This window comes from Geotrypetes seraphini, chromosome 4, assembly GCF_902459505.1.
Source record: "Geotrypetes seraphini chromosome 4, aGeoSer1.1, whole genome shotgun sequence".
Taxonomy (NCBI): domain Eukaryota; kingdom Metazoa; phylum Chordata; class Amphibia; order Gymnophiona; family Dermophiidae; genus Geotrypetes; species Geotrypetes seraphini.
This window is the reverse complement of record NC_047087.1, coordinates 183213903-183227770: the sequence shown is the minus strand read 5'-3', so window position 1 is coordinate 183227770 and position 13868 is coordinate 183213903. Positions and strand designations below refer to the sequence as shown.

The following is a 13868-nucleotide window of genomic DNA, read 5'->3' as shown; positions in this document are numbered from 1 at the left end:
AAGCCCCCATAGGTATAAAATGACTCCTTGGCTTTTAGCATTGTCACGCTAATCTTTAGTGGAAAAGGTCCCTTAATTACTATTCTGCTCTGAAATTCCTTTACCTAAATCACAACTTAAATTCACACAGTGGCTCACAGAAAAATGGAGTTTGTGTTTTACTATGTATGCGGCGCCTCTTTGGCGCCACCGTGACCTCTGCCTGTCCTTTCCCCTCCTGGTCTCCAGATGCCGCTGTAGCGCTCTGCGGCCAGTCAGTGTCTGCGCGTCTTGGAGGGAGACTATGGTGTCGGGTGGGCTGAACTAGGCGCCAGTGCTGCCGCTGCGGCGGTGCGGGCGGCTGTGTTGTCAGTGAGGTGGCGGTCGGCGTCGTTCCTGGGGGGGACTGTGGGTTGGTTTTTCTGCGCCCTCCCCCCCCCCCCGCGACTCCGGTTCAGCGGCTCGGCGATGGCCGAGGCGAGCTCGGAAGCAGAGCCTGGCAGCCCCGGCTGGAGCGAGAGCCAGCTCCGCCGTTACCCGTTCCCCACCCGCCCCATCCAGCGCCTGCAGCAGGGAGACCCGCGGGCCGAGGCCCTGATCCTCAACGAGGTGAGACCCGCGCGGCCAGCAGGGACAAGGTTCCCGACTCTTCCGCAAAACCTTCTCCGGCGGACCGGGAAATGCCGCAGGCTCCGAATCCCAGGCCAGGGAGATTGGGGGAGCCGTGTTAGGATCCCTGGGGGAGAGAGGGGAGGGGGTTATTCCATGTCCAAATAGGATGGAGAAGAGTTTGTAGGGGTCGGATCTGGCGGTGCAGGCCTCTGTTGTACCCTGGCCGGAGGGTTTCTTGTATTTCCTTTAGAATGGGCTGTTAGAATTGGAGCCGAAGCAGTTGAGCTTTATACAGCCGTATTGTCCTTTTTCGTAGTTAAATTTAATTTTGATGTATCACTGTGATGCATCTTGTCTTTTTTTTTGTAGATTTAAGCCTTGCCACACGCTGAAGAATGTGGTAAGGGGGTCACGAGAGTTATTTTAAAAAATGACTTCTACTCAGGACGCTGATATTATGAACGCTGGGGGTAGGACAGAAACTAAATAGTGAGCTCAGTTATAGCTAGATACCCTGAAACTGTCTTTTTTTTTTGTTCAATTTGTTTATTAGTTTTTAACAAATACAATGGATAACAATTGTGGTTCACAAAGGTTTACACGTATGAACAATGAACAGAAATGTCCCATTGTCAAAATAAAGAGCAATTACAGGGTTTGAAGATATACGTCAATGGGTTGCCATATGTTACTAATAAGTCTTAGTTGGGATGGACGATGTTTCTCAGAAGCATATTGCTCAAATCTCTTGAATAAACAAGTATAACCGAGGGAAGAAGCTGTCTTATTGACATTCAGTTATATCCCAGGTGATACTGTGGCCCTGGTAGCCGTCTTTTCTCTCTTTCTTTCTTCTTCTCCTATACCCATTGTATCATTCCTTCTACCAGAATATACCCAACCCTGGGATGTCTTGTCTGTTCAAATTAGATTGTAAGCTCTTTTTAGCGGGGACTGTCTGTTGAATGTTAAATGTACAGCGCTGTGTACATGTTTCAGCACCATAGAAATGATAAATAGTAGGAATAGTTCTCCCTTCCCCAACAACAACAACAAAAAAAAAACCCTAACCCACCAAACGAAAAATAGTGTGGTCCCTCTTGGGATAAATTGATGCTTGAACGTGTGCAAAAGAAGAGGATGACTTGTAACCCTGTTGTGGAGTTGTTTCTAGGACATGTGCTAATATAGTAATCAGCAACCACATTGGTTCTTCCAATCTGCTCAAAAGTAACTTATGTACTTTGGGTAGATGTGTGCATAGGTTTCTTATGGAAAACCCAGCACCCTTGTTGTCTCCTCTCACATTCTTTACTCCAGCTGTCAGTTTTACTACTGCTTTTTACTTTGTAACCAGGCTGGGGGCATCAGTGTGAAGTCAGCCCAATTTTTTAATGCCATCTTAATTCTTTGGTTGCTTGTGGGAAAAACAGAATATGTTAAATAATATTTGATAGCTTTTTTCCTTTTAATCCTGCCCAGTCAAATCATTAAAGTTGCTCTATAGCACAGTGCAGCTTTATTTACCTTTTATTTTTAGATTAATATATTCTTTGGCATAAGTCAACAGAGGCTCTTAGAAGTCAGGTTGGCTTAGTCCTTAGTCATCATTACCCTTGAAAAAAAGAAAGAAATACAAGAGTAAACACTTCCTAGTGCTCCAGAAACAGGAAGCAAATAGAACCAGGCTGTTTTGCCACAGGACCTGGAACACATCATACAATAGTAATTGTGGAAGAGACCACTGGTAACTCTAAGTACATTGGTACCGTATACACTCAAATATAAACCGAGATAACCTTTGTTCCCCAAAAACGAAGAAAAAAAGGTTGACTTGAATATAAACTGTGGAGGGGAAGGGGGGTTATATTAAAGTGCCCCCACCTTGCATCCAGCCCTCCTTCCCTCCCCTTTTCCTTTCTTCCCAGTCCCCAATGCCCACTACTTGCTTGCTTGATGCCCTGGTGGTCCATCAGTGAGCTGGGTCAGGAGCAATCCTTCACACGACTTCTCTCATCCGACTCTAATTCACCCCGCCTACCTGACCCCTAAAGACCTTACCTTTAAAGCCCTGGTAGTCTAGTGGTGAAGCGGCTCAGGAGCGATCTTCCTGTCTTCCTGCTCCATGAGAGCAGCAATCAAAAATGCCTGCCACGAGTTCCCATTACTGTCTCATGAGAATGCAGTAGGAACTCGTGGCAGGCAATTTTGATTGTGGTTCTCATGGGGAAGGAGGGTAGGAAGATTGCTTCTGCCCTGCTTCACCGCTAGACCACAAGGGCTTTAAAGGTAAAGTCTGTAGAGGTCAGGGAGGCGGGTTGGTTTAGACTCATCCGGAGAAGTTGTATGAAGAATCACTTCTGTCCTGGCTCACCACTGGGCAGGCCAACAGGAGACCTGCAACAGGTCCAGGTGGGGACAGAGGGCAGGCACAGATCTAATGACCTGAATATAAACTGAGACACCCCATTTTTGGGCCTCAAAAATCTCAATTTATATTCGAGTATATACGGTAATTGCAAATATCAAATTAAAATTACTGTATTTGTTGCGTTTTTCTCCCTGCTAAATTGCTTTTTTGCTACAAGCATTGCATGTTATTTTCTAAGAAGCTATATCAGTGTTCTCCCCCAGAAGTTTTTTCCAGCCGGGTGGCATGAAAAAGTAGCCGGGTGGGGCGGGATGGGGATATTTGGTGGTGGGGAAAATGAAAAGGTCCTTTTACTATGGCTTGCTAGCCATTTTAACAAACGCTAACGTGTCCATTATAGGAACCGTATATGCTGGGAGGAACCGTATATGCTGGGAGGAGAGAAGCTGATATGCACGGACGGGGAGAGGGACCTTGGGGTTATAGTGTCCGAAGATCTAAAGGTGAAAAAACAGTGTGACAAGGCAATGGCGGCTGCCAGAAGGATGCTGGGCTGTATAAAAAGTCAGTAGAAGGAAGAAGGTGTTGATGTCCCTATACAGGTCATTGGTAAGGCCCCACTTGGAGTATTGTGTTCAATTTTGGAGGCCATATCTGGCAAAGAACGTAAGAAGACTTGAGGCGGTCCAGAGGAGGACGATGAAAATGATAGGAGGCTTGCGCCAGAAGACATATGAGGAGAGACTGGAAGCCCTGAATATGTATACCCTAGAGCAGGGGTGCCCAACGCGTTGATCGCGATCGACCAGTAGCTCAGGAAGGCAACGTGAGTCGATCGCAGAGCCCATCCCGGGCTCTGTGATAGACTCGTGTTGCCGTCCCGATCTACCGGGCCTATCAATCTTCCTCTCCCCGACGTCAAAGACGCCGACGCCGGGCATTAGGCTGTTTTTGTCATTTTGGGGGGGGGGGGGCGTGGTGGTATGGCGGCGGCAGCAGCAGCAACAGCAGCAACAGCCTGAAAAAGAAATCATCCTGGCCCGGGTCGGTGTCATACTCCGGAACTTCTACCTCTTCCAGCAGCCCTCTCCCTTCTACCTGCTTCCTGCCACACCCCCTGCTCCGCGGCTCTCTTCGGCAACTCAGCAGCAGCGATCGACACAAGCTTCTGACGTCGGGGCCTACCCTCTGCGAGTCCCGCTTGTTTCAACTTCCTTTTTCCACAAAGGCGGGACTCGTAGAGGGAAGGCCTCGATGTCGGCAGCTTGTCTTGATCACCGCTGCTGACGAGTTGCTTAAGAGAGCCGCGGAGCAGGGGGGTTTTGCCAGGTGCAGGTAGAAGGGAGAGGGCCAGATGCAGGACTCGTGGGTGAGGGAGCAGAAGAGAGAGAGAAAGAGAGAGGGGAGGGAAACAAAAGGAAATATTTCATGCTGGGCCGGAGTGGAGGGAGGGTGGAAAGATTCTGGCTACAGGGTGCAGTAACAAAGGAAAAGGGGGGAAAGCTGAAAATGGAGATAGTGACACAAAGAGTAAGCAGGACCTACTGAATAAGGATAGAGATACAGAGGGGACATGAAGAGGAGGTGAAATAGAGACATAGAAGTAATGCTGAAAAAGTGGGGGGGGGGGGATAAAGACATTGAAAGGGCAAATGGTGAACATGGGGTAAAGACAAGGACAGAGACAAATGAAGATTCTGAAAAAGTGGTGAGATAGGGATATAGGTGAGATGGACACAAAGAAGGGTGATGCTGGAAAATAGGTGGAATGGTAATTCTGACAGACACAGAAGGGAAATGCTGGATCAAGGAGAGATGGGGCTCAGGCTGGATGGAATGAGGAGAAATGCCTTCTTGGCCCGGAACTTCCTCTCCTATGTCAGAATTGACATCAGGGATCGGAATGCTGGTCAGTGCGACGCTTCTGCAGGGAAAGCTTTGGATGGCGGTGGCTTGGGGGCTATTCCCCGATGGTGGCAGCAAACCGAGTGACTTGGGGGACGGCATGGAGAAAGAAAGAAAGGGGGCAGACAGGGAGAAAGAAAGAAGGGGGAACAGGGAGACAGAAATAAAAAGTTAGGGGAGAGAATGAGGTCTGGAGGAGAGGAAACATACAGGAGGCTGAAAGAAAGGAAAAAAGATTGGATGCACAGTCAGAAGAAAGTGCAACCAGAGACTCATGAAATCACCAAACAGCAAAGGTAGGAAAAATGATTTTATTTTCAATTTAGTGATCAAAATGTGTCTGTTTTGAGAATTTATATCTGCTGTCTATATTTTGCACTATGGCTCCCTTTTACTAAACCGCAATAGCGTTTTTTAGCGCAGGGAGCCTATGAGCATTGAGAGCAGCACGAGGCATTCAGCGGAACTCCCTGTGCTAAAACCTACTATTGTGGTTTATTAAAAAGGGAGGGGATGTATTTGTCTATTTTTGTATTTTGTTACTGAGGTGACATTGCTTAGAGTCATCTGCCGTGACCTCTTTGAAAAAACCCGGAATATGAATAATTAACATTTTCTCTGCCTTTCAGTGTGCTTTGTGTTTTTTTTAAAATTTTATTGTTGGTAGATCATTTTGACTTAGTCATTATAAAAGTAGCTCGCAAGCCCATAAAATGTGGGCACCCCTGCCCTAGAGGAAAGAAGAGACAGGGGAGATATGATTCAGATGTTCAAATATTTGAAGGGTATTAACGTAGAACAAAATCTTTTTCAGAGAAAGGAAAATGGTAAAACCAGAGGACATAATTTGAGGTTGAGGGGTGGTAGATTCAAAGGTAATGTTAGGAGAGGGTGGTGGATGCCTGGAATGCGCTCCCAAGAGAGGTGGTGGAGAGTAAAACTGTGACTGAGTTCAAAGAAGCGTGGGATGAACACAAAGGATCTAGAATCAGAAAATAAGATTAAATATTGAACTAAGGCCGGTACTGGGCAGACTTGCACGGTCTGTGTCTGTATATGGCCGTTTGGTGGAGGATGGGCTGGGGAGGGCTTCAATGGCTGGGAGGGTGTAGATGGGCTGGAGTAAGTCTTAACAGAGATTTCGGCAGTTGGAACCCAAGCACAGTACAGGTAAAGCTTTGGATTCTTGCCCAGAAATAGCTAAGAAGAAAAAATTAAAAAATTTAAATTGAATCAGGTTGGGCAGACTGGATGGACCATTCGGGTCTTTATCTGCCGTCATCTACTATGTTACTATATAGTTTATGGATGCATTAGCGTTTAGTGTGCGCTAAAACAGCTAGCACGCCTTAGTAAAAAGATCACTAAATGTGCACTATTTTTATTAGTTAATTGTTATTAATTATTTTCCAGTGCTCAATATGACTTTCTTTTTTAAGGTTTGACACTTAGGCAGTGTTCCAGTAGCCTTTACCGTAAGCCACCCTTGATAAAAAGTAATGCAGATCCTCTTATTCCGAATAACTACTGGCTAGTATCAAACCTTCCATTTCTTTCAAAACTACCGTACTTGAGAGTGGTGTTCAACCAACTTCAAACTCATGTTGAATCAGTTAATGCTTTGCATCCCCGGCAATCTGTGTTTTAAGACACAGCACAGAGACAGTAGTTCCTGCCTTAGGGCTCCTTATACAAAGCTGCGATAGCAATTCTGCTACAGCAAATGCACTGAAGCCCATAGAAATTGAATGGACTTTGGTGCATTTGCCATGGGAGAATTGATACTGTGGCTTTATAAAAGGGACCCTTACTGAGTGAACTCCATACTAGTCACCTAGAGACCAATGTTTCTCAACTTCTTCAAGCCAAGTACCCCCCCTAAGTCTAACAAATACCAACTGAGTACCTCAGTCCAAGCTTCGTCCCTGACCCCACTCCTTTTATAATAGTACTACCGTATTTTCACGCATATAACGCGCGCGTTATACGTGTTTTTACAAACAGTGCATAACCTTGCGCGGTATACGCGTGAGCGCGCTATATAAAATTTTTTTTATGTAGTTCCCCCCCGACGTCCAATTCACCCCCCTCCGCAGGACTGCTCGCACCCCCACCTCGAAGGACCGCTTGCACGCACCCACACCCCCACCCCGAAGGACCGCTCGCACGCACTCCCACCCGCACCCCCACCCTGAAGGACCGCTCACACCCCCACAGCCTCCCGACCCCCCCCATCATGTAGAAGCTCCTACCAGTGTCCTGCTGCTTCCTCTTGGTGGTCCCAGCCCTTCTGTGAGCCCTGTGCCTGCTGCTTCCTCTTCCGGCGGTTCACCTTTCTCTAACGTCAAGCCCTCTTGCCCCGCCGACTCCCCAACACGATCGGGGCAAGAGGGAGCTCAAGCTCTCTTGCCCCAGTCAACCGCGGCACCCCCGACACGATCGGGGCAAGAGGGAGCTCAAGCCCTCTTGCCCCTGCCAACAGCGGCACCCCCGACACGATCGGGGCAAGAGGGAGCTCAAGCCCTCTTGCCCCCCCCGACACGATCGGGGCAAAAGGGAGCCCAAGCCCTCTTGCCCCGCCGACTCCCCAACTCCCCGACAATATCGGGCCAGGAGGGAGCCCAAACCCTCCTGGCCACGGCGACCCCCTACCCCCACCCCGCACTACATTACGGGCAGGAGGGATCCCAAGCCCTCCTGCCCTCGACACAAACCCCCCTCCCCCCAACGACCGCCCCCCCTAAGAACCTCCGACCACCCCCCCAGCCGACCCGCGACCCCCCTGGCCGACCCCCACGACACCCCCACCCCCCTTCCCCGTACCTTTGTGTAGTTGGCCGGACAGACGGGAGCCAAACCCGCCAGTCCGGCAGGCAGCCAACGACAGAATGAGGCCGGATTGGCCCATCCGCCCCAAAGCTCCGCCTACTGGTGGGACCTAAGGCACCTGGGCCAATCAGAAAAGGTCCGGGAGCCTTAGGTCCCTCCTGGGGGCGGGGCCTTGGGCACATGGTCGGGTTGGGCCCTTGTGTCTCAGGCCCTGCCCCCAGGAGGGACCTAAGGCTCCCAGGCCTATTCTGATTGGCCCAGGCGCCTTAGGCCCCACCAGTAGGCGGAGCTTTAGGACGGATGGGCCAATCCGGCCTCATCCGTCGTTGGCTGCCTGCCGGACAGGCGGGTTTGGCTCCCGTCTGTCCGGCCAACTACACAAAGGTACGGAGAAGGGGGGTGGGGGTGTCGTGGGGGTCGGCCAGGGGGGTCGCGGGTCGGCTGGGGGGGGCGGTTGGAGGTTCTTGGGGGGGCGGTCGTTGGGGGGAGGGGGGTTTGCGTCGAGGGCAGGCGGGCCTGGGATCCCTCCTGCCCGTAATGTAGTGCGGGGTGGGGGTAGGGGGTCGCCGTGGCCAGGAGGGTTTGAGCTCCCTCTTGCCCCGATCGTGTCGGGGAGTCGGCGGGGCAAGAGGGATTGACGTTAGAGAAAGGGCGAACCGCTGGAAGAGGAAGCAGCGCAGGGCTCACGGAAGGGCCGGGACCGCCAAGAGAAAGCAGCAGGACACCGGTAGGAGCTTCTACATGATGGGGGGGGGGGTCGGGAGGCTGTGGGGGTGCGAGCGGTCCTTCAGGGTGGGGGTGCGGGTGGGAGTGCGTGGGAGTTGTCCTTCGGGGTGGGGGTGCAAGCGGTCCTGCGGGGGGTGAATCGGACGTCGGGGGGGGATCAAGCTTTCATGGTGGGGACAGGACTTCAAGGGGGAGAGGAGAGTCGGGGCGGGCGAAAGGAGAGTCGGGGTGGCCAGAGGAGAGTCGGGGCGGGCGAAAGGAGAGTCGGGCAGCATGCGCGGTATACGGGTGTGCGCGGTATATAAAAATTTCTGTACATAAATTTGTGTTTTCCCCGCGCTATACCCGTGTGCGCGTTTTACACGGGTGCGCGTTATCTACGTGAAAATACGGTAATTGTAATGCAATTTCTTCCATTCATTTTTCATGTACACACAACCCTACTGTACAACCATTAAAATACTCCTCCCCAATGTCAAAATTATAAAAATCCTATTAATACAAAAATAATAATAATAAAGAAAACATTTATAAGTCCAACTTTAAATAATAATAATAATAACAGTTTATATACCACAGGACCGTGAAGTTCTATTAAATAACACCCCCCCGTAAGCTCTTTAAAAGTAACTTTTTAGGTGGGCGCGCCAAAGTCTTGCGCACTTTTGTCCTATTACCGGTCGGAAGTAGCTTTCACTATGTTTTATGTCCCCAAATACCTGTAAACAAACAAATGAATGTGCTTAGACTTCCAGACTTGTGGGTTTTAAAGTCAAGGGTTGAATGGAAAGAGTTAATCCTAAATACCAGAAAGTCACATGCAAATAATGAATCAATTGGCACTCGGCATCTCACCTCCTGCTGTAATGGCCTTGGGATAGTTGTGTCTGTTTAGCGGTTCGGGGCTTGTGGGTGCTGTCAGAACCAAGCTGCAGTGGGCAACAGGAGCCGGGCAGTCAGAGCCATGGTCGCCGTGGTGCCTGCCCTGGTGCCGGGCATCTTCCTCCTCCTCTTCCCCCGGTAGTCACTTGACTTGCCTCAAACCGATGCTGTGCAGGAGCTGCTGAAAGCCTTGCACTGTCAGCGAGCTGTTGTCGCTGTAGCGTGTGAAAAGCACATGCAACTGCCGCCACTGAGCCAGCAACACCCACTCCTGGTCCACGGCGGCCAGCTCTAGCTCTACACTGTTTCCGCCACCAGCCGCGCAACGAGAACAAGGGCGGCGAGATGAGCATCGACAGCAACAGTCCTGCCGAGCCGCCTCTTCCCTCCCAGCTCACACATCCGTCGGCAAAGTCGCTAGGCAAATCGTAAGCTTCCCTCCATCGCATAGGTCAGCGACAGAGGGAAGCTTACAACTTGCTTCGGGCCTTCTTCGTTGCCGGGCCCTGCCTTCGCAGAAACAGAAAGTAGGCAGGACCCGGCAGCGAGGAAGGCCCGAAGCAAGTTGTAAGCTTCCATCCGTCCTTGACCAGTCTCCTGCCTTAGCCCATAGCGAACGCATGCTTTGGGGCTCTTAAGGTGTGCGTGCCAGCTTCCCTTCTCTCTCCCCCCCCGGACGTAAGTTCCAGTTTCGGAGGGAAGAGAAGGGAAGCCGGCACGCACACCTTAGAGCCCCGAAGCATGAGTTTGCATCTCCAAGCCAGTGAGAGGTGGTTTTTTTGGGGGGATTTTTTTATGTTCAGCAGCGGCACCTCTCACTGGCTTGGAGATGCAAACTCATGCTTCGGGGCTCTAAGGTGTGCGTGCCGGCTTCCCTTCTCTTCCCTCCGAAACTGGAACTTACGTCCGGGGGGGGAGAGAGAAGGGAAGCCGGCAGGTGGAGCACCCGGCTAAAAGGCCCTGGGGAGAACACTGTATATGCTTTTTTAAATGTGCCCCACCTCTCCTGTTATCATTGGAGCCCTTTCACAAAGCTGCGGTAATCATTAACTTGGGCTTACAGCAACAAAAAATGACATACTGCAGGGTATGTAGAGGCATCCTGTGGCAATTTAACCATGTGTGCATTAAAAAATAATTTTTTTTAGCGCAGGGAGCATGTCTGGGAGCAGAGAGTGGGTGTATTCTATGCTATACTTGCTAACTCAGTGTTTCTCAAGCTGTGTGCCACAGCACAGTGGTATGCTCCAAAGAGATTCTGGGTGTGCCACAAAAGATTCTAGAATTTTGCTTAATTTAAAAAAAAAAAAAGTCCCTTCATAAGTATACACTGGAATAGATGGCATGTACGTCATGTACGCAAAAGTCTGTCAATGTTATGAGAGTCTGTGTGCGTAAGGATACAACCGCCCAGACAAGCATCATTCTTTGATGTGATTGGTCCTTGAAAACTAACGGCAAGTAATTTTAGTTTTATTTTTTTTGTATTAGTTACCCTAACTTGAGCAACAAAGCAAACAAGGCTTTGCAAACTTGGATTTTCAGCTCTGACATAAATTAAATTGGAAAAAAGGGCTCCTTTTACTAAGGTACGCTAGCGTTTTTAGTGCGTGTGCAAACCACGCGCTAAACGAGAAATACTAACGCAAGCTCTATGGAGGCGTTAGCGTCTAGCACACGGCATTGTAGCGTGCTCTAAAACTGCTAGCGCACCTTAGTAAAAGGAGCCCAAAGAGAACGACTGCAAATGATGGATGTTTGCTTGTCGACTATCGAGCCACGTTTTGAGTTAATTTGCACTCAAAAACAAGCACATCCATCGCATTGATTAGCAATTCTATCTACTTTAGTTTCACCGCTGTTATAATTGCCTGTACATAGCTCAAAGAACTTTAATTAATTCTCAAATTTAATTTTTTTGTTGGTTTTGCAATTTTATAATTTCAGTTATAATATACTGCAGATTTGTTCCATTATGCCAGAGCTAAAAAAGTTTGAGACACTTTGCTAACCAATTAGCATGTATGTAACGTGTGAGCCTTTAAGAACATAAGAAGTTTCAAGTTTCAAGTTTATATTTGATTATTTGATTAAACGCCTATCTAAACATAAGAATTGCCACTGCTGAGTCAGACCAGCAATCCGCTCACGCGGCTGCCCTCTGTTCCAAGACCAGCACCCTAACTGAGACTAGCCCCACCAGCGCACGTTCCTGTTCAGCAGAAACTTGTCTAACTTTGTCTTGAATCCTTGGAGGGTGTTTTCCCCTATAACAGCCTCTGAAAGAGCGTTCCAGGGAAAATGCTTGAGTACCTGATTGTAAAACTGCTTAGATAACCTTGTTAGGCGGTATATAAAAAACTAATAAACTTGAAACTTCTACCACTCTCTGGGTTAAGAAGAACTTCCTTACGTTTATACGGAATCTATCCCCTTTCAACTTTAGAGAGTACCCTCTTGTTATCCCTACCTTGGAGAGGGTGAACAACCTGTCTTTATCTACTAAGTCTATCGCCTTCAGTACCTTGAATGTTTCGATCATGGCCCCTCTCAATCTCCTCTGTTTGAGGGAGAAGAGGCCCAGTTTCTCTAATCTTTCGCTGTACGGTAGCTTCTCCAGCCCCTTAACCATCTTAGTCGCTCTTCTCTGGACCCTTTTGGGTAGTACCATGTCCTTCTTCATGTGTAGAGACCAGTGCTGGACGCAGTACTCTGGGTGAGGGCGTACATGGCCCGGTACAGCGGCATGATAACCTTCTCTGATCTGTTCATGATCCCCTTCTTTATCATTCCTAGCATTCTGTTTGCCCCTTTTGCTGCCGCCGCACATTGTGTGGACGGCTTCATCGACTTGTCAATCAGAACTCCCAAGTCCCTTTCCTGGGAGGTCTCTTCAAGTACCGCCCCGGACATCCTGTATTCGTGCATGAGATTTTTGTTACCGACATGCATCACTTTACACTTATCCACGTTGAATCTCATCTGCCATGTTGATGCCCATTCCTCGAGGTTGATTATGTCACGTTGCAATCCCCCTGCGTCTTTACTACTCTGAATAACTTCGTATCATCCACAAATTTAATCACCTCGCTCGTCGTACCTATGTCCAGATCATTTATAAAGATGTTAAAGAGCACGGGTCCAAGCACCGAGCCCTGTGGCACCCCACTGGTGACGCTCTTCCAGTCCGAGTATTGTCCATTTACCCCCACTCTCTGTTTCCTATGCTCCAGCCAGTTTTTAATCCACGTGAGTATTTCACCCTCAATTCCATGGCTTGCAGTTTTCCGAAGTAGTCGTTCATGCGGAACCTTGTTGAATGCCTTCTGAAAATCCAGATATACAATGTCGACCGGATCACCCTTGTCTATCTGTCTGTTTACTCCCTCAAAGAAGTGCAGCAAGTTTGTCAAACACGATCTGCCTTTGCTAAAACCGTGCTGACTGGTCCTCATCAGCCCGTGTCCATCAAGGTGATCAATGATGCTGTCCTTTATCAGTGACTCTACCATCTTTCCCGGTACCGGGGTCAGACTCACTGTAGTTCCCTGGATCTCCCCTCGAACCTTTCTTGAAGATCGGTGTAACATTCGCCGCCTTCCAGTCTTCTGTCTTTCTCGATTTGATCGACAGATTGGCTATTAGCTGAAGCAGTTCAGCTATGGTCCCTTTCAGTTCCTTGATGACCCTCGGATGGATGCCATCCGGTCCTGGGTATTTATCGCTCTTAAGCCTATCAATCTGCCTACACACCTCCTCTAGACTGACCGTCAATCCTGTCAGCTTTCCGTCTTCGTTTCCAGCATATAGCCTGATGAGTTCCGGTATGTTGTGTACATCTTCTTCGATAAATACAGATGCAAAAAATGTGTTCAGTTTGTCAGCGATTGCTTTGTCCTCCTTTAGCGCTCCCTTCATTCCATGGTCATCCAACGGTCCCACCACTTCCTTTGCGGACCATAAGGACTCTTACACTAATCTGTCTTAATGGCAAAATTAGTGCATGGCTATTAATACCAAAAGTAGGAATTTAAACCATTTTATCCCAAAGGTTAAAAAGAACCTTGTGTTATGGAATTATCCTTGTAAGGGTGCACTAAGCCATTGTTTATTTCTATTTGGTAAAAGGACCCCTAGATAGTGGTTCTTAAACCTGTCCGTGGACCCCCCCAGCTAGTCAGGTTTTAAAGATATCCCTAATGATTATGTATGGGGCAGATTTACATATAATAGAGGTGACAGGCATGCAAATCTGCCTCATACATATTCATTGGGGAAACATTGAAAACCCGGATGGCTGATGGTTCCCCCAGGACAGGTTTAAGAACCATTGCCCTAGATCAGGGTTAGGCAATTCAGGTCCTCGAGAGCCGGAACCAGGTCAGGTTTTCAGAATATCCACAATAAATATGCATGAGATAGATTTGCATCTCAAGGAGGCAGTGCATGCAAATCCATCTCGTACATATTCATTGTGGATATCCTGAAAACCTGACCAGGCCGGCTCTCGAGGACTGGAATTGCCTACCTCTACCCTAGATGATTGTTTTATGAAAAGATCTTT

At 48.8% G+C, this 13868-nt stretch overlaps 1 protein-coding gene across 1 annotated transcript in view; it reads left to right on the top strand.

Moving 5' to 3' along the window:
* Positions 1 to 245: 245 nt before the first annotated feature.
* HIF1AN (hypoxia inducible factor 1 subunit alpha inhibitor) overlaps positions 246 to 13868 on the top strand; it is a 96996-nt gene continuing 83373 nt past the window's right edge. Inside the window, exon 1 of the mRNA XM_033940652.1 lies at positions 246 to 588. Coding sequence (XP_033796543.1) covers positions 448 to 588 — 141 coding nt within the window. The 5' untranslated portion in view covers positions 246 to 447. The remainder of the gene's footprint in view (positions 589 to 13868) is intronic.